The sequence below is a fragment of the Ptychodera flava genome, chromosome 15 (genome assembly GCF_041260155.1).
Source record: "Ptychodera flava strain L36383 chromosome 15, AS_Pfla_20210202, whole genome shotgun sequence".
Taxonomy (NCBI): domain Eukaryota; kingdom Metazoa; phylum Hemichordata; class Enteropneusta; family Ptychoderidae; genus Ptychodera; species Ptychodera flava.
Genome location: NC_091942.1, coordinates 39,488,953 through 39,511,194, shown reverse-complemented (window position 1 = coordinate 39,511,194; position 22,242 = coordinate 39,488,953). Strand labels below are relative to the sequence as shown.

Here is a 22,242-nt window from a genome sequence, read left to right as displayed (position 1 = left end):
TTTTTTCCATTTTTGGTCAAAAAATGTGTTTCTCAAAAAGTACTGGTCGAACAGCTTTGAAATTTGGTATACGGGTTTCTATTGATGAACTAAATTTGATCTTTTGAAATTATGATGAAATCTGCAATTTTTGTTTTTGGGGGCAATTGTTGCCAATTTTTGGTCAGGAAATTTTATTCTCAAAAAACTACTCATCAGATAGCTTTGGTTGACATGGTCATTGGGATGATCCGATGTGATATATTCAAAGTATGATGACATCTTCAATTGTGTATTTTTGCAGCTATATAGCCACTTTTTTCTGGCCACTGCATCGAGCTTTCAAAAATTTCCACCTTCTTCATCAACATGTGTCTAAAATAGTTATTCTCTACATAAACACAGCGGAGCTATATCGGCCGCTAAATCGCTTGTAGGAGTTCAATATTCTTCTTCTTCTTCTTCTTCTTCCACTCTTTTTTTGTCGACCTAGAACTCAAACACCGCTCACCGCAAACTTCTAAAACTTGCAAGGCTAATACCGGTAGATACCAATGCGGTCAAGTGACTTTGGCCGCCATATTGGATTTTCGAAAAATAGCAATTTAATCTTTAAAAATCTTCTTCTCCAGAACTAACACACCGATTGAACTGAAATTTTACTCATGTCATCCTGACAGTAATCTCTTTCAAGTTTGCAAAAGACATTTGGATCGGTCACGTGATTTGGCCGCCATATTGGATTTTCCAAAAATACCAATTTAATCTTCAAAAATCTTCTTCTCCAGAACTAACACACCGATTGAGCTGAAATTTTACTCATGTCATCCTTAGAGTGATCTCTTTCAAGTTTGCAAAAGACATTTAGATTGGTCACGTGATTTGGCCGCCATATTGGATTTTCCAAAAAATACCAATTTAATCTTCAAAAATCTTCTTCTCCAGAACTAAAAAAACGATTGAGCTGAGATTTTTCTTATGTTGTCCTTAGAGTGATCTCTTTCAAGTTTGCAAAAGACCTTTGGATCGTCACGTGATTTGGCCGCCATATTGGATTTTCCAAAAATACCAATTTGATCTTCAAAATCTTCTTCTCCAGAACTAAAACACCCATTGCAAAAGACATTTGATTTGCCGCAATATTTGACTTTGGACATAGCATGATCAGCATAAGAACTTTAAACCATGGCAACCGCTTGGGCCCCGCCAACGCTGCTTGCAGCTTTAATTGAATTTTGTAATTAGTCTGATATGTCAAGAAATACTGCATCAAATTTCATGAAACTTGGTACAGATGTTAAGCTCACATTGCTTTAACAGTGAAAAAGACATTTATCAGTGTCAAGTTAATTAATTTGTAATTGCATATGTAATGAACTTTCCTAATTAGAGTGATATATCCACAAATACTGCGTTAAAGTTGATGAAACTTGGTACAGATTTTGATCTCATAGTGTTGTAAATACAAATCAATGACACTTAGTGGTATCATTTATATATATAAATTAATTGCTAGTTTGCATTTACATAATGGATTTTTGTTTTTATGGTGAATGTCCAAAGTACTGCATCAAACTTTATGAAATATGGTTCTGGTGATAATCTGTCAGTATTAGGATAGGACACAGGTTGAAGAAAAAAGTCCCCTTGGGTGGGGAGGGAGGTTTTTTTGTGTATTGGTTTACCTTATTGATTTTATTAATTTTGACTGTGATATTTCAAATAAGAGTTCACTCCAAACTGTCTGACTGCTTTCTTTATTACTACAAGTAATTATTGGATTTTGCAAAAATCGTGATTTAATCTTTAAAAATCTTCTTCTCCCAAACCAAAAAACTGATTCAACTGAAATTTTGCATATACAATTTTAAGTTCAATGTCTTTCAATTTGCAAAAGACGTTTTGATCGGTCTCGTGGTTTGGCCGCCATATTGGATTTGGCATAAACCGTGATTTAGTCTTTAAAAATCTTCTTCTCCTGAACCTTGTACCTCATTTATTATGTGCATATGTATTTCTTGGCTGGCCAATACAGCTACAGGTCTGATCTTTTTTCCCAATTAGGACCATAACTTAGACATGCCTCATGTGTTTCAAATTGGGAACAACGACATAGACCCATGTGCCCATAGATCTCAACATATCAATCAAGTGATACTTCTTAATGACCACATTTCCCTGCCCCATCAAGACTAATACTCCTATTACTATGTCATTGTCAATGACTTGTTTAGAATTATATTTTCGTTTTAAACTACAGTTCTTTGATGCAGTGTGGTCGTCTTGCAATCCATCATCACGGCTGATGTACTGCATGCAATACACAGTCCACACTGTCCAATCATGCGTACATGTTTTCCTGTTATAATTCAATTGGGTCAGAATTTTGTAGCAAGGAACATACAAAGTCTTGCAGATAAATCAATTTGGATGATCTATGTACATCTATGCAAATTCCAAGTTTGGTGGACATGTGAAAATTATGTTGGGAGTGGAGATTTAGCCGAGCGGTTCTCTCTGTGGCCTCTCCGCTAGGCGACTGATGCCGTATGTTGTGGGTTCGAACCCGATTGAAAAACTAGCCGTATTTTTTGCCTTCATGTACAAGATGGCATGTTTACCAAGCTAGACGCTCACTCCAAAAAAAATAATAGGTTTTATTACAGTTTCACATTTCAACCGTTTCTTTGCATCTTTCTCAGCAACATTCCCCAAACCTCTCTCCTTGCATCCCTACTGCTAAATGCACTGAGGAGCACAGTGTCATCATTGACGCTACTTTTTCTTCCCCTGTGGAGAGGATGCAAAAATATTTGGCAGCATCCTGTCAATTAATGACCTTTTGTAATTAGTATGGCAGCTTACATTGGTTTTATGTTTTTACCACCATGGAACTCATTTTTGGCTTTTAAGCCCCATCTGTATCGCAGTATTTTTAATCACAGAAATAATTGATGAAGAGGACTCATAATTAAAGTACCCATGAACAAGTTGGGACCGTGTCATTGTCGATGATTTGTTATATGGGAGCTTCAGGACAGTGATACTCCTTGGCCCCATGTTCTTAAACAACAGTCTTTAAGATTTCATAATGCAAGCATTAAAACTTTTCCTTCTAGAATTTATGGTTTCTATGATGAATGCAAGAGAAGATACAACATTAAGCTGTGGAAAACATTTACAGATTGTTTTAATTGTTTACCAATAGGTAAGTTTCACTAAATGACGTTGATGAGCTGATGGATATAATGTGTTATGTATTATATATTACTCCTAAAGTTTCATTCAGTGATCTTGGTCAGCTTAGACTCATTGATATGGTATGGAACAAAAAGTTCTGATATAACATGGCAGCGGACATGTAACCCTGATTGAATCCTATGGAACGTGCACAATATTCCATGATACCGGTATGAGGCATATAATGATTCATTATGGCCACTCAGAAGCAATTTTGTCGTGACAGTATTCAGAGGTTCTAAACGGCAAGCGAGGGTGTTTGGTTGCTGATATAAGACTTCTTGGGTGAAATAAGCATATTTTGCAGGAAATAATCACCGGGCAAAGTGGGCATGTATCTGTGCATGCATGTATCCGTGCATGTGTGCATGTGTCCATATGTTCGCACAGATATCTCAGATATGACTATAATATAGAGTCTGTGGGCTGGAGGGGCCCACCATGCACCCCAATAAATATACTACATGGGTATTTTTTTTTTGCTCTTTAGGATCTGCTGAACAAGGAAAAAGATGTTATCATTGGATATTTTGGGATGGACTACCTCTCTTTGGTGGTTTTTGATTTGCATCTACTGTTTAAAATGGCAAAAATAGGTAGGGGTAGGGGGTGCTATATCATGTCCTAGATTAAAGGATCTATGACATGCCCCATACAACCAAACGTAAAATCACTCTTTGGGTCATGAAGTTAGTTTACGCACTGCCTTGCATTGCGTATCACCCTCTTCTGTGTCAAGATAAGTAAAAGGCAAGTAAAAGTTACAAGTGGGCTTGTGCCCCTAAGCCAACTTGTTTGACTTTTTTTGGCTTTTTGAAGTTCAGCTGTCAACTTATTTTCATACAGGCAAACAGTCTTTTACACCTTTGCTAATCCTGTGTCCGTAAGGTGTAAGACAAGGGCTCCCTTTGCTCAGAACGTACACCCAGCCTGAAGTGCACAAGAGAATATTGTAGTGCCTCAATGTTTAAGTTTGCATTTAGTGACATGGTTGTGTCAAACAAGATTCAAACCACTTCTTTTCACAAGATCACCTATGGTGTCATGATGTCACATGATATGTGTATGACTGATCACCGTGCCGATCAAGTAAATTGGAATAACCTGTGAGGCTGTCTGATTAGGTGTACAAGAGTAACTGCTTTTTCGCCAACTATGGAAAATAAAACTTACAAGAAGGATGACAGTCGATGTCACGTCCTCATTCTTTGGGAAACATTTGTGATAGGAAGCTTCCCATATCTACATAATTGTGAAGACAGGGATTCAAAATAATGACCTGACAATGCTGCATCAAGCTTTCTTTGTTTTTCTTCATTCCAAACATGAACAGAATAGGCCTATATACACATCATTTTTTGCAGCATTCATTTTCTCTCCAAATGCACGGGAACATGGGTCGATTGCACCATTTGTCTCGTGCTCAAGTAAAATGATAGTTCTGTCACAGGTCGACAACATGCAATTCATGTGTTTTGAATGGAAATACTCAGTTGTGGGATCACTCCACTTTTTAACATTATCACTGGAAGTCATTGTGTTATTGTGATACTGTTTTGTGTTGGAAAGTGAGGAATTTTTTTCTGTTGATGACAAAAAGTCACAAACTGCTGAGCAGACTGCATTAATATTAGGTACAGATGTTTAGACTGTTTTTAAGGTTCCAATGTGTTAAAATGGAGTCAAACAGATCAGAGGTTCGACAGATATGGGAAATTGCTGACCCCTTTTTAGCTACTATAGACTATAGTCTATAGAAGCTATTGGGATGGGTATCCGTCCGGCGTCCGGCGTCAGTCTGTATGTATGTATGTATGTATGTATGTATGTACCGTACTCGTCCGAGTATAAGCCCCCGGTTCGGCAACACTAAACAGCGGTAAAACTAGGGGAGGGGCTTATACTCGAGCAACCCCATGTTATCTGGCATGGACGCTTAATTTATGCTAATTTTATGCACGATTTTTTTCAACACCACTCGATCTTTCTATCGCTTTCAAAATCGACTTACACATCCAAAGAAACTGATTGTACAATCTCTGAATACAGAAGTGACATTTTGGTGAAATTCAGCGTCAAAAAAACCCCCCAAACTTGAAACAAAGACGTCATGTATGCTGCTGATCAACAGTAATGTGAACAGGCATGCATTGCCTACACGGAAAGGCAACTCAATATTCCAGTATCAAACTGTCTACATCTTGTGAAAACAACAACATAGAAGTGAAAATTGTAATAGTCACCAGGAAAAGTCTTCACAAATGAAAGGATAATTGCTTCAAACAAAAGAAACTGCATGTTTCAAGCATGAAAACATCGTGGCTGTGAATGAAAATGAACAATGGCCGACGTGAGTGAGACTATTCTATTTAGGCGACGGGGGTGAGCAGGGTCAAAGAATCAAGATAGTACTGGGAAAACGTGTCATTTTTCTTACGATGCTGTCAAGGGAACTCCAGTTTCCCATTGTTTTAACATCTTTTAATAGTTTTTTTATTATCTAAAAGTAATTTTACCAAGTTAAATAACTAAATATACTCTCCTAACCTTTCTGTATTGGAGTTACACTAGGGTAGGGGCTTATACACGGATGTAATGCATTTTCTAAAATCCTCTGAAATCAGTAGGGGGGCTTATACACGAGCAGGGGCTTATACTCGGACGAGTACGGTATATATTATGTATGTATGTATGTATGTATGTATGTATGTATGTATGTCCGTTTGTGAGGCGTCCGTCCACTCAAATATCTTGAGAACCGCAGTACTTACTGATTTGATATTTGTTGTGTAGATGAAAAATATGATTTTGAGAAACTTTTTTTTTAATTTTTTGATATTGTTGAAAAAGATGTTTTTGGTAAAAAATCTTCTTCTTCATAACCGCTGGTCAGAGAGCTTTGTTATTTGGTATACAGGTTCCTAGGGGTACCCCAAATTAGATTTGTTCAAATTGTGATGAAATATGCAAATGTGTATTTTTGAGGAAATTTTTTGTCATTTTTGGTGAAAATTTGACTTACATTGTATGTAATTCTTGTACTGTATAAACCCTATCAATTCACCCAGAAAAAAATAATTAATATGATTTTAAATAATTGAATTAATTAGGAAATCATCAAAGCCAAAATAATTTTAGTGTAGAATTATCAGAAAGTTCAACTTTTTTTGACAGCTCATAGTGAAATGCTTACCATCTTGGAGGATTAAAACATGTAAAGGCAACTTTCCTGAATCCCAACTTTGACATATTCTGAACCGTCATTTATTGTGCCCTGTATGTTATCTAAAAGAAATTGCTCAAAATAGTCAATAGAGATAGAGATAGAGAAAGTTCTAATTTCCATTTATGGTTGACTTGGTAAGGATAAAATAAAATTACTTTTTGAGGAAAAAAATAGAGTGGTCAATTAAAAGAGTGGTCAAAGTGATAGGGTTTTTATGGTAAAGCTGGGCTGTAAGATTCCTCATGTGCTATTTATAGCAATTATGCAATCTGTGTAAACAGTGCAATGAAAGTTACATGATTCCTTATAATGCTTTTGATGACCTTGAACTTCTTAAGTTTCAAACATTTGTCTCTTCAGTGTGCTTTCTCTGAGTACCTACAGTCTCAACTTATTCAACAGAACTCACTTACAATGTTAATCAAAGATATCCACCTTCTCCATCAATACATGTGTCACAAAAGGTTATTCTCCACATAACACAGCAGAGCTCTGTCAACTGTTGAGTTGCTTGTTCTTTCAAAACCGCTGGTCAGACAGCTTTAATATTTGGTTTACAAGTCCCTAGGATGACCTTAAAGTGAGATAATTTCATACAGTCAGGAAATACTTAATTTTGTATCCATGTCTATAGTAGCTTCAGGGACTTTGGCCCTATGTTTGAAATAATTGATTTGTAGGGGCCTTCCATATATGTATTTTTAGCTACTATGGACTGTAATCTATGAAGCTACATGTATTGGGATGGGTATGCGTCTGGCGTCATAAGTCTATATGTATGTATGTATGTATGTACCGGTATAATGAAACACCTGAGCATCTTCAGTTCATATCTGGTTTTTCATGAAAACTTTTAAAAACCTATGTGCATACAGATGCAAAACAAAGAATTATTAAAATTACCTTGGCCTTAGTTGGGATTTATTAAATGTTGTATGTACCTACCGGTATGATTATGGCAGATTAAAAAGGTAAAATCATTTAATAGATTATTAGTATGACACATAGAAAATTTATAGAGGTTCTATGAAGTAACAGTAACAGGGTTCTTTCATATATATACTTGTCCCATTTCACAAATTGGACCTGTCCCTGAAGAGAACTGGGACTGATCCTGGAGGCCAACTGGGACTTGTCCTAAAGTGCATTTTGAAGCCAACTGGGACGGGTCCTGGAAACCAACTAGGACCGGTACCAGAGTGTATTTCAAGGCCAACTGGGGCCGGTCCTGGAAGCCAACTGGGATCAGCCCACTTGGGGGTTGGAGCTGCCCTTACATACCTGTAAAGTTACCGTACTCGTCTGAGTACGGTATAAGCCCCCCCCCCCCCCCCCCAGTGATTTCATAGCTGGATTTTTGAAAATGCATTACATCCGTGTATTTAAGTTAGGAGAGTATATTTGGTCATTAAACATGGTAAATTACTTTATAAAGAAACCATTAAAAGATGTTGAAAGAATGGGAAACTGGAGTTCCCTTGACAGTGTCGTAAGGAAAATGACACGTTTTTCCAGTACTTTCTTGATTCTTTGACCCTGCTCACCCTGTCCCCCTGAATAGAAAAGTCTAAACTACACAGTCAGTCATGTTGGCCATTGTTTATTTTTATCCACAACCACGTTGTTTTCATCCTCTAAGCATGCAGTTTCTTTTGTTTGAAGCAATTATCCTTTCATTTGTGAAGACTTTTTCCAGGTGACTATTTCACATTTACACTGCTATGCTATTGTTTTCGCAAGATGTACTAGACAGTTTGATACTGAAATGTTGAGTTGCCTTGCTGTGTAGGCAATGCATGCCAGTTCACATTACTAACTGTTGATCAGCAGCATACGTGACGTCTTTGTTTCAAGTTTCCGGTTTTTTGACACTGTCGCTGAAATTTCACCAAAATGTCACTTCTGTATCCAGAGATTGTCTGATAAATTTCTTTCCTTAGTCAATTTTGAAAGCAATAGAAAGATCGAGTGGTGTTGAAAAATTCATGCATAAAATTAGCTTAAATAAAGTGTCCATGGCAGATAACGTGGGAGTTGCTCGAATATAAGCCCCTCCCCTAGTTTACCCATGGGGGGGTGCTTATACTTGAATGAGTATGGTACTATTATTGATTATGGTTTTGCCAAAAGCGGCTCATACCTATCCCCTAAATTCTCTTAAAGGTCTGGTGAAATCAACCCGGTTCTGCAGGCTAAATAGCTTCTTGAAAGGGGGCAATATTATTACACTCGTAACAGAATTGCAACATAAAAGTACGTGTGAGATAATGTTATTGATATTTTTATGTACAATTTCTGTTGGGGTCATTTTGCTACACTCAGGCCACGCCCTCAGCGGAGTCTTGGTTGGTGCATTCAGACGTCACAACACTGTTCATTTACATCGAATAGCGTTCCCACCCTGCCTTATCTCTGCCCCATATCTGCTAACATAATAAAGTATAAAGCCCTGCGTGTGATCAGTGCAACCTATGCACGCTAGCCTTCCGTTTCTCCCCAGTTGATCAACTACCCTGGGAAGATCTTGCCCATGATGCCTTTGTGAATATACAACGCCAACACGTCCAATGCATCACTATCTAACATAGTCACTTGTTATTTGATACATGACCACCCCTATGTGGTATAAATAATGCATACCACACAGCAGCGGCCATCAACAAGTGACTGTGCCAAAATGCTGTCTATAAATGGACATTGCCTCGGTTTCAACCAGGAAGTGCTGCTTGCTTCAATCAATCAGAAAAACTTGTAGCTTCAGCTGGCGAAACGGGAAATTTAAGTTAAAATTTTCTTTCAAACGCCAGGCAAATCATTTAATATAATTTTTGCCACAATCTAATACTATTATGTAAGCGGACACCCTGGAGGTTACTGCCCATGGTGAGCTTGCGAAGGTGTGAAATACTTACTTCACTTTATAAGATATGGCATCGGGCAAACATCGGAAAGGCAAAAAAAGTCAACTGGACAAAGTTGGGGGACATTCCAACATTGCATTTTTCCCTTTGCCATATTTGATAATTGTATGTGTGCTAAATGATAACAGAAATGAACATAACTGTTCTAGACCACCAAGGGTATTTCTGTTTAATTTTAATCATGGATGTTTCACCAGACCTTTAAATATCGCAGTACAGCGGTATCAGCCACTAGGCCCCTTGTTGAAACATCTATTTCAAGGTGTTTTAGCTAAGTGACTGCTATGTTAGGTGAATTAGTGTTGTAGATATTGTGAGTTCAAGTCCCATGAAAAGTAACGTATCTAGACTGCATCAGATTTGATGACACCACATCTTGTCCATACAGATATGTACTGGCACTGAAAGGCATTGAGCAGAATGAAATTATTATTATTTTGAATGTCATCATCTCACAAACCACTTGTCTTATAGGTCTTTAGTGTTTCAATAATTTTATCCAACTGCCTGTATAAGTGTTCACCTTGTGTGAGAGACAGATAGCAAAGAAACTACAGGCCTAGATGGCAGTTTTCTATGCTGGCTATTGATGAATGTCTGTGTACCGGTATATAGGGGTTCTATAAGTATCAGCCATACTGAAACAATTCTTCTACTATAAGAATATTGTCAAAGGACCTCTGCACCCAATATCTTGTATTATATCTAGTCCTCCTTTCTGGTGTTTGTAAATCAGCGTAAGATACTGTATTTGATATTTCAATTATTTTAAGTATTTATACATTTACTTTTTTCAGCTGCACTCGTTGAAGATACCATATTCTGTATGCATGGTGGCCTTTCCCCAGATCTTGGAGAAATAGATCAGATAAGAAATATTGACCGCCCATTAGATGTGCCAGATTCTGGTCTTGTGTGTGATCTTCTATGGTCAGATCCTGATGAGGTAGGACTTCCCATGACTGCTTATGTGCACATTGAAGAGTAAAAATTCTTTTCATTTTTATGCCAGAGTCTTTTTGTTTCATTATTTATACACAGAGAAACTGCAAGAAAATGAGTGCAAAACTCTGAAATAATGTCAAGATATCTGGTTTCATGAGAATTAGTGGCGCGGCATAACCAAAGTTTTAATAACAATTGTGCATTTTGTGATAAAAGCATGAAATTTAGTATATGTAGATTATCATTATATAAATTGATTTGGATACCAAGCCACCACAGGTTGAGCCTCGTCCTGGCAGCCATTTTTAGCTACTATAGACTATAGTCTATAGAAGCAATTGGGATGGGTATCCACAGGGCTCCCCCTAAGTCATCAAAATGATTAGCCAACTGATTAGCCAAATCAAAACTGTTGTAGCCACTTTGAGCAACTTTTAGCCAGTTTATAATCTCAATTAAGCGTGGCAATTACAGCTTTCTCCGCATTAAGGAGTTCCTAATTTTACAAATCGAGATGTTTTGTATGATGTTCCTGATAGTTTTTACATTAAAGAAATATTTGTTCAGTTTGTATTGAATAATCTGTGTTTTTATAACATTTCCTGGATAGAAATACTTTTTCATTTCAGATGGTAAACTTTTACCACCAGAAATAAAATAAGGTATTAATTGAATTCTAAAAATCTGGTAGCAAGTGAAGTGTATATTACAACAGGTACATAACATTTCTGTGGCATTCATTTAGTGTTCACAGTATGATAGCTTGTCATAAGCTACAAGCCTCTCATGCGGCAAATTTATGCAGTCTTCCATAACCAAAATGTTTTAGCCACAAGGATAAAAATGGTGCAGGAGAAAGCATTTAGTAACACACTGGCAGTGTAGATACAATTGGCCCAGGTGTTACTTGTATGTCATATTTGTGATCAAGCAGGCTGAATAGCATTTTGAGTATGAGTATTTTTCTTGAGACCAAAGGGTTTGGCCAAACACAACTCTTGTAAAACAAGACACAATGATATATGTTCATTTAAATTACTCACTGTTTGAGAGTATACCGGTACATTGTTTTAATGATTATGATAACATTTTAACACAGATATATTTTCACCTTATATTTTGATATCATAAAGAAATGTCTGGTGATGTTTACTTCTACATCATTAAACTGGTAGAATCTGCAAAAATATTAAATAATTCAGAATCACATAATTTCTTGTATAAGTTATAGCAGTTTGAAATAGACCGAATTAACAATTTTAATGAATTGTTGCTTTAATGTTTACATGCAAAATTGCAATTCACAAATGTGATGATTTGACAATGGATATGCTTACTGCAATTACTGTTGACAATATCCCTTTGCAATGACTCTTAATAAATTTAATTTAAAACTGACAGTCAAGCTGAATGCAATTTAATTTGGAAGACACAAAATTACCTTTTACCTATTGGACCACCCTAGGTGGCTCTTTTGAACCATAATTGTACACTTAAAGGGTCTTCATGCATGACATCACATGATGAGATGACCTAGACTTGACCTTTCAGAAAACCTCAGTTTTTCTCCTCTTCCTTTGTATTATTGCTCCGTTTTTGAAATTTCCCTTTTAAATTATGGTTTTTACTATCAAACTGAGTATTTGCAGGCCAAATTTTGATTCTAGCAAAGTAGGTAAAACTTCTAGATAGACTGAAGGAGGAACGGGGCTCACGGTACGGAGGCAAAACAAAGCCTCTGTGTACCGCAGACGGAACAGCAACAATGTCTGCTCCACATACCAGGGAATTTGTAACTTTGTAGAAAGGAGAGTAAACTGTTTCAATACATTGCAACTTTGTAGGAAGGAGAGTAAAATGTTTCAACATCTTACAACTTTTTTATTGTTAGCGGTAGTTTTTTGTTGAGGTGGCACCTGGGCAGGAAAAATTCATTAGCCACTATGTTAGCCAAACTGGAATTTTTGTAGCCATTTTAACTTTCTTTCGCATTTGGCTAATTGGCGTCGGGTAGCGGGAGCCCTGATCCATCGTCAGTCTGTATGTATGTATGTATGTATGTATGTATGTATGCACCGGTATGTATGTATGTACGTATGTATGTACGTATGTGTGTATGTATGTCTGTTTGTGAGGATGTCTGTCCACTCAAATGTCTTGAGAATTGCAGTACTAACAGATTTGATATTTGATGTGCAAAATATGATTATGAGAAACAATTTTTTTTATTTTTTTATATTGTTGAAAATATGCAAACTAGTGCAAAAAAGGCGTCTTTGGTAAAAAATCTCCTTCTTCATAACTGCTGGGCAGACAGCTTTGATATTTGGTAGACAGGTCCCTAGGGATAAACCAACTTTGATTTGTTTACATTGTGAGGAAATATGCAAATTTGTATTTTTAAGGAATTTTTGTCAATTTTTGGTCAAAAAGTTATTTCATCAAAACCGCTTGTCTGACAGCTTTGATATTTGGTATACAGGTTTGTAGTGATGAACTAAAATGATATATCAAAATAATGATGAAATCTGCGATTTTGTAATTTTTGGGCAATTTTTTGCCATTTTTGATCAAAATATTTGTCTCTCAAAATCTGCTGATCTGATAGCTTTGATATTTGGTACACAGGTTTGTAGGGGTATCTTATTTATAATGTATCAAAATAATGATGAAATCTACAATTTTATATTTTTCAGGGAATTTTTTTACCATTTTTATAGGCATAGATGGTAGTTTTCTGTGCTGGCTATTGATTAATGTATGTGTTTATAGGGGGCTATGTAAGTATGATCCATTGTGAAACAGTTCTCCTGCTATAAGAATACCCTGCATTGCCAAAGGACCTCTACTTTCACTTTATCAGGTATAATGCTTTGTATGTCCTCTGTACCATCTGTAGTAGCTTCAGGGACATTGGCACTATGTTAAATATGGCGACCATCAGTCACTGTAAAATCCAATAGTTGCTGCTCTACGGTTGATTCTGTGGTGAATAGTTGATGTATTATCATCATAAATGCACATTAAGATTAATGTTTGCATTTTTTAGTGTTTTATAATTTCATTTTACCAGAAAAGCAGGTTCTCGTAATAAAATAATTGACAATATTGCTGCCATCATAAATGCCTATTAAGATTGCCATTTGCATCTTTTGTTTTAAAATCAATTTTGGATCTGGATCCTTCACAGGTAGAGCCTCGTTCTGGTGTATGTGGCAGCCATTTTTAAACAGAGCGACCATCAATTACTGTAAAATCCCATAGCTACTGCTCTACAGACATTTTGTGGTGAATAGTGGATGTATTACCATCATAAATGCATATTAAGATTACTATTTGTATTTTTTATTGTTTTATAATTTCATTTTACTAGAAAAGCGGGTTCTCTCAATGAAATAATTGACAATATTACTGCCACAAGGCCAAAATGGAAGATTCAACATGGCCTAATTGCATGTTTTTTACGATGAGTATTCTGTGTAGTTAGACTATCAGAAGGCACTGTTCAGAGTTTTTTAGCTTCTCGTCTACTTAAAGACAGAGAAGCCATTAGAATTGAAAACCAGTATGGTCCTGTCAACTTCTACTTCCGTCTGTCAAGATCCGTTGACGTCATAGCATTGTGGCAGGTCATATCATAAACTGGTGGGGGTGTTCATGGTTCAGGTTGAGGTGTAGAAGAACGATTTTGAACTGTGACAAAAATCAAAAGTGACTTATCCAGTTGATGTATTATCACAGTATCCAAGGTTTAATTGACTGCAATCTATTAATTACAGATTTACTGAGCTGATATTGTAGGAGCACTCACTTTGTGTTTGCTGGCTCTGTGTGCGCTAAGTGTGTTTGGTACTGCGTTGGATATCCCCTCATGGCCTTACGTGATATGGGCCTGTTGCACAATCTACATATGCCTCTGAAAACGGTCATTGTGTAAGCCTGTCGGCATTTTGCAGCATTTTTGTCATTTAATTTTGTAAAATGTCGGCGAATACCCCAATATTTCAAGATAATCCTTTCTTCCTAATTAGTTCCAGAGACCAGCTCTGGAACTGTTAGTTTTTGCTCACTTTCCTTCTTTCTTTCTTTCTTTCTTTCTCTATTTCCAGTATTACTACCATAGAACATGCTATACACGAATTTTACCTTAATTACCCAGAATGCATTGCGACACGCTTATGATGTCATTGCTCAACTCGGACGGGTTTCACGGGCATTTCTTGTTTGTTTATTTATTTTGCATTGCACAACTATCATATTGTGTTCAGCTATTAGTAATTCTAGCTTTCTTTCACTTTGTTTTTTGTTGCTTTTTGATTTTTATTTTTCTCTAAATACTCGCCATACGTGGCGCTATACTGTTACGTCATACGCCTTCCATATGGTTTAGACTCACGCTGGTTTTCGCCCGAGTGCTCATGGGTTGAATGAGATTAACAGTGGCGGCGGATACGAACGCTTCCCTCGCATAGAGAGAGAAAAGTAGGCTTTGCATAAGTTTACAAGCGCGGCTGGGCACATCGTGTACCTAGGCGAGGTGGATGTGCTTGAAATTGAAGATCAATGCAAGTTTTTGATTCAAAATCGGCTGTTTTCGGCGGAGAAACTGCCTGCCGTATTTCTGAGGAGCCACCAGCGGTTTTTTATATATCAGTCTGCAGGCTGTGGTGGGAGGCCGTTTAACGCCGGTAACACACAGCCCTGCCATGCAGAGCTAGGCACAGCGTAGTGAACTGTCTGTCACCACACCGGCATGCGTTGGCTGCACGTAAAAGCAACTCAACTTTCCAAGATCAAACGGTCAGTATCTTGTGAAAACAGCGACATAGCAATGAAAATTGTTTTAGTCAGTGGTAAAAACTCTTAACAGATGAAGCGTTAATTGCTTTTAATCAAATGAAAATGCATGTGGCCTCGGTTTTCAAGTTCAACGGCCTACGTCCGATGTCTCCTCTCGTCTGATATACATTTCCGAGCGTTGTCGCCCCCGTACATGTATGTATCTGTTGCGTTTTTACCATACATGTAGGGATTTGTAATCTGTGTACTGTAATTCCCCGGACTGCCTTGCTTTTAGTTGTATTCTGTTGTTACTGCTATCAGCCCTCACTATAGGTACGTGCTCGCATATTAAAATCCCAAGCACCCTTTCATTCTGCATCAATCTTTGTCACACATTCTCTTGTTTCTTCCGCTGCTTTGGTCCCTTGAACTTTGCTTTTGCTTGCAAATGCTTTCTAGTTGTTTCCTGGAGTTTCAGAGTTATATGAACGAAAATGAGTGAAAATTTGAGACAGGAAAATCGTACACCAGTACCGGCTACGGCGGCCATGTTTAATGCAAGCCTTTGTGGAGAAAATAACTAACAAACACGATTCATGATGCCCGCCCTCTACAGGCAGACCTGCCTACATGTATATGAAGTACCTGTCACATTATGCTTGTGGAATTTACTGCCTGTTGAAAGATTGACGACACAAAGAAGCCTTTTAACTTCTAAGAAATGACAGAAATTGAATAAGAAGTAAGAAGATGCACAAATGCACAAATGCCCAAATATTCAGAGTTAACAATTGTACTAACTGGTCAAGCAGGGTTCGTACACTCCTGGAAAGTCCTGGAATTTAAAACCACTCCTGGAAAGTCCTTGAAAGTCCTGGAAAATCAAAATTTACTCCTGGAAACTCCTGGAAAATTGCTAGGTACGGTCAAGAATGGCCAGATCGTAAAGGCAAATGTCAAACAGTATAATTGTCGAACGTCAAAATCATAAATTGCGAAAAGATGTTTTGCGACAGGTGGGGAGCCCTCCCGAGACAAAATTTGGAAAGCGTAGTAGTGCTTCTTATAATGTTGTAAAGGGGTACCCTTGTACTAGCGTGGGCGAGACCATGTTGTGTATTCCATTATCCACAGTTTTGCAAGCACGTACATTGACATCGAAGTATGCATGATTACATTTTGGAGGGACCGTGTTGAAATTTAACCAAATATCTCACTCTTGTTCATCTACATTCATACATAGTCCTACATACAAAAAAGCACAATAATATTTACTGTATAACAAATCTTCAAGTTTTAACTTTGAGAACAATAACATTTTTTAGGGAAAATCTCTTATATATCCCCATAATTGTCAATGTTTGTGATTTATCATGTTAACTACAATTAATACATTAGTGGCGCCATTAAAAAATTGACCACGTGGAGAACACAATTGTGTAATCAATGCCAACAATCCAGTTTAAGTAATTTGGTTTAGATTAGCCATTTTCCATTTTCGTAAAATAGCTTGTTGCTAAATTTTTCTCCCCTTCTGCATTATATAATTCACCATTTCCTGTTTTAGACGTTGTTGATCCTATTTTGTCCCATGTCTTAATTCACTATCACACATATCAAAGCTGTTGATACTTAGATTCCAAACTTGAAGTTGTCCTTGAGCAGTAACCGAGCAGTAACCAACTTTCATCTATGTCAAAAAAATTGACTTTCTGACAAACTTAACATTTATGGCAAGTAAACACTAAGGAGGTACACAGCTCGTCAGTGTCCCTGGGCCCCATTTTAGCCATGGTATGTTTACACGTGCTGAGTGAAAAGTCATTGTCATGGCGAACATAAAAATTTGCATATAAGCTCTGTATGTGTGAATAGGTCATCAAACTTTGAGGCGTCACCGTTGTCCACTACACATGCTATACCGTTCTCCTAAGGCTATGATCTGCAGGTATTGATGTCAAATGACTAGAAAATTCACTTTCTGGATGGGATCATGAAAAAAATCTTTCATTGTCTATATATATGAATAAAATATCCTTTACAAAAGAAACTCTTTTATTCATGCATAGGCTACCAGACCTTGTCACTTGGCTACCAACTTCAGAAAACGGTAGCCCAATGGGACTACCATGAAAAAAAATGAATTTTAGCCCTGGACTGTGTCATCAACAATGACTTTTTATATGTATGTTTACCTTCTATGGTCTTAAGTTCATACATGTGAAATCTTTACATCATTTTGTGTATGATGTTATTGTTACAACCATACATTTGACAAATATTTTTAGCATCTTTTTATTTCATTTATACTTATGTTCTGTAGGACATCACTGGCTGGGGAGAAAATGATAGAGGTGTCTCCTACACATTCGGTGGTGACATAATTAGATCCTTTCTGAAGAAGCAAGGCTTGAGTCTTGTAGTACGGGCACATCAGGTTTGTACATAAATGATTTGTCTGTTCTGAAACCATACTTCAAACTTTTACCCTCGAAAAAGTGATGCATTGACCCATTTGCATGGGATGCAAATGATGTATATATGTATGTATGTATGCATGTATGGATGTATGTCCATTAAGGTAGCTTTCCGCCTTTGTTTTGGTATTTTGAGTCAAAAACACGATTTTTTTTTATCCCTGAAAAGTATTCCTATAATATTGATCTTCCTGTGTGTAGAATATCTTGGTCGTGAAGTTCCTGTTTTTGGGTGAAATTTTGAAATAAAAATGTACGAGAGGCACAGGTGTACATTTTGGCGTTTGAGAGTACCGTTAAGTCTTGATTGACAAGGGATTACGCTAAGCAAGCAGCGTCACAGTATTCGCATGCTCTTAGACAACATCCGCTGTGAAAATCCCATTAACACCTACCGTTCACTGTGTGGGTCAAGACCATAGTGTGTCCCTGGCAATTAGGCGTCAAAAGGTGGGTCTTACCGTTTTTGTCATAGGGGTGGCCCCTCCCAAAAGATCACAATTTATCGACACAATCGGACAAGGTCAGACTTATGACATTATTGACGGTACAATTTCAGATTACACAAATGGCCCAAACACTAAATGTTTTAGCTGGGACATTTTGGTGCTTTTATAAAAGCACCAGGAGTGGTGGATAAGTTTCGTAATGTTAAACATCTTTGAAGAGGCCGTCCCGTATACATAAATGGTACGTTCCACTGGCAGCCTTAGTGACAGCGGGAACACTTGAATACCGCAACAGACACCCTTCACATCTTCAACATTCAAGCAACTTTCGGACGAAGTTTCGGCTTCTTTCGGCCCCAAGACATTTCGACACCTCCCGTTACGATTTATTTTTAGTCCCCATGGACACCGTCTGAGGGGACTTATAGGTTTGGTCATGACTATGCGTGCGTGCGTCTGTCCGTCCGTTCACGCAGATATCTCAGAGATGCCTTGAGTGATTTCATTCAAACTTGGTACAAGGATTACTTTATATGTCATACAGATGCGCGTCGATTTATTTTGTGATACGATCCAATATGGCTGCCAGGCGGCCATTTTATTACGATTTTTTCATGTACAGAGCCATAACTCAAACATGTTTCAACTGATTTTATTCAAAGTTTGTACAAGGACATTGACCAATGTCATAGATATGCACTTCAATTTTTTCGGTGATAAGATCCAATATGGGCGCCGTGCGGCCATTTTATTACGATTTTTTAGCTACGATAGACTATAGTCTATAGAAGCTATTGGGATGGGTATCCGTCCGGCGTCCGGCGTCAGTCTGTATGTATGTATGTATGTATGTATGTATGTATGTATGTATGTCCGTTTGTGAGGCGTCCGTCCACTCAAATATCTTGAGAACTGCAGTACTTACTGATTTGATATTTGTTGTGTTGATAAAAAATATGATTTTGAGAAACTATATTTGAGAAACTGTTTTTTTTAATGTTTTGATATTGTTGAAAATAGGCAAATTAATGCCAAAAAAGGTGTTTTTGGTAAAAAATCTTCTTCTTCATAACCGCTGGTCAGACTGCTTTGTTATTTGGTATACAGGTCCCTAGGGATAACCCAACTTAGATTTGTTCAAATTGTGATGAAATATGCAAATGTGTATTTTTTAGCAATTTTTTTGTCATTTTTGGTCAAAATTTGACTTACATTGTATGTAATTCTTGTACTGTATAAACCCTATCAATTCACCCAGAAAAAAATAATTAATATGATTTTAAATAATTGAATTAATTAGGAAATCATCAAAGCCAAAATAATGTTAGTGTGGAATTATCAGAAAGATTAACTTTTTTTGACAGTTCATAGTGAAATGCTTACCACCTTTGAGGATTAAAACATATAAAGGCAACTTTCCTGAATCCCAACTTTGATATATTCTGAACCACCATTTATGTTATCTGAAAGAAATTGCTCATTATAGTATGTCATGATAGGGTGGTCAAGCAAATAGAGATAGAGAAACTTCTAATTTCCATTTATGGTTGACTTGGTAAGGATAAAATAAGATTACTTTTTGAGGAAAAAAATAGAGTGGTCAATTAAAAGAGTGGTCAAAGTGATAGGGTTTTTACGGTAAAGCTGGGCTGTAAGATTCCTCGTGCTATTTATAGCAATTATGCAATCTGTGTAAACAGTGCAATGAAAGTGTAACATGATTCCTTATAATGCTTTTGATGACCTTGAACTTCTTAAGTTACAAACATTTGTCTCTTCAGTGTGCTTTCTCTGAGTACGTACAGTCTCAACTTATTCAACAGAACTTACTTACAATGTTAATTTGAAAGTTAAAATGTGCTTGGTTAATATAATGAAAATACTGATATTAAAAGATAACCAGCTCAAGATTCTTTATAACCTGACAGATATGCTGTTTTATTATGATGTAAATCTTGATTTGAGCAAGTCTTGTTTACGTTAATGAGAATGTAATTAACTCTCGTTTATTTGCTATTATAGACTAATATAGTCTCATGAAATATGCAAATCTGTATTTTTACGGAATTTTTTTCCAATTTTGGTCAGGCCATCCTGAAATGAGTCATCAAAGATATCCACCTTCTTCATCAATACATGTGTCACAAAAGGTTATTCTCTACATACACAGCAGAGCTCTGTCAACTGTTGAGTCGCTTGTTTTTCAAAACCGCGAGATGAAAACCGCTGGTCAGACAGCTTTAATATTTGGTTTACATGTCCCTAGGATGACCTTAGTGAGATAATTTCATACAGTCAGGAAATACTTAATTTTGTATCCATGTCTATAGTAGCTTCAGGGACTTTGGCCCTATGTTTCTTGTACAGAGCCATAACTCAGGCATATCTCAACCGATTTTATTCAAAGTTGGTACAAGGACATTGACCAATGTCATAGCTATGCACATCAATTTGTTTTGTGATACGATCCAGTATGGCCGCTGTGCGGCCATTTTGTTACGATTTTTTCATGTACAGAGCCATAACTCAGGCATATCTCAACCAATTTTATTCAAACTTGGTACAAGGACATTGACCTATGTCATACATATGCACGTCAATTTGTTTTGTGATACGATCCAATATGGCCGCCGTGTGGCCATTTTATTACATTTTTTCATGTCCAGAACCATAACTCTGACATGTATCAAGCGAATTTATTCAAAGTTGGTACAAGGAGATTGACCAATGTCATACATATGCACGTTAATTTGTTTTGTGATACGATCCAATATGGCCGCCGTGTGGCCATTTTATTACATTTTTTCATGTCCAGAACCATAACTCAGGTATATCTCAACCGATTTTATTCAAAGTAGGTACAAGGAGATTGACCAATGTCATACATATGCACGTTAATTTGTTTTGTGATACGATCCAATATGGCTGCTGTGCGGCCATTTTGTTATGATTTTTTCATGTACAAAGCCATAACTCAGGCATATCTCAACCGATTTTAAAGCCGCACTTTTCAATCCCAGGTTCTCGCATTAGTGGAGTTCTCCTCCCAGTCAAACACTTAGCCAGTACGATGTTTGATTTCTGTAACATTGATTACACAAACTGATCTCAACCTTTTGTCACATTTTGCTAATCCTGCAAACAGAGCTTATGCAAGCTTTTGATTGACGGTTGGTTCAAATCACCAACAGCCATTGATTCCCCACCAGAAACGCTCGAATTTCCTAAAAAAATTGTCTTCTGCTCGCGTTAGACTTTGAATATAACCACAGAGTTCAATCGGCAGCAACTTCGCGGTGACCGCTTGGCAGTCTGTCTGTTTTTTGCGGCCGGGGAAAACTAAAAAGTGGCATTTTCTGAAGCGTGTGCCGGTGTGCTGCCTGTTTGGTGTCCACTTACACAGTGAACGCCGCCATACCTAGGAGTCCTTTTAAAGGAAGGCTCTGCCTTTAATCAAAGTTGGTACAAGGACATTGTCATACATATGCACATTGATTTGTTTTGTGATACGATCCAATATGGCCACCATGTGGCTATTTTATTACAATTTTTTCATGTTCTGAACTACAACTCAGACATGTATCAAGTGAATTTATTCAAAAGTATTTTTATCACAGACCTAATGAAGAGGACTCTATTCTCTCTGAGGACCTGTAATCAAAGTACCCATTAACAAGTGGGGACTGTGTCATCAACGATGACTTGTTTTCCCTTCAAACTTATTTGTAACTGACAGACGAATCATATTCATAAGCGTGACCTTTGCGCCCTGACCAGTATGACTTTTACAATGCCGTTTAGGCGCCGCTTTTCAAACTTTGACAGTGTTGGCGGCTTTTGCTATTGAAAATGATATGAAACTCTTTTGCTCACGGTTTTTCACCATGTTCTCACAAACTTTAAAGCATGTGAATGCCGACACTATACTTCTCAGTGTTTTGATTTGTAACAAGCGTCTTTGGTCGCGTTGCCTAAACGTCTTGGGGTTGGAAATTGTGCTGCCGAAACGACTTTGCGCCGAAAGGTCTAGAAACCCGACATTGTCCGTTCGATGAGAATACTAAGTAAGTTGAACAATTTATGAATAAAAATGAAATATCATAAAATGCAGCTCTGGAACTACTTGGGATTAGAAAATACAAGGTGGAAACAAATTGCATGGGCTTCAAGGCAGCGACAGCAAATTTCCCAAGGCAAAATACGTAGCGATGCAGAAATCACAC

At 37.2% G+C, this 22,242-nt stretch overlaps 1 protein-coding gene across 2 annotated transcripts in view; it reads left to right on the top strand.

The window, feature by feature from the left end:
- LOC139152165 (serine/threonine-protein phosphatase PP1-alpha-like) overlaps nt 1–22,242 on the top strand; it is a 118,945-nt gene that overhangs the window by 24,458 nt on the left and 72,245 nt on the right. For both annotated transcript variants that reach the window (XM_070725286.1, XM_070725285.1), the window contains exons 4-6: nt 3,099–3,187; nt 10,164–10,312; nt 17,417–17,530. In XM_070725286.1, the coding sequence (XP_070581387.1) occupies nt 3,099–3,187; nt 10,164–10,312; nt 17,417–17,530 (352 nt within the window). The remainder of the gene's footprint in view (nt 1–3,098; nt 3,188–10,163; nt 10,313–17,416; nt 17,531–22,242) is intronic.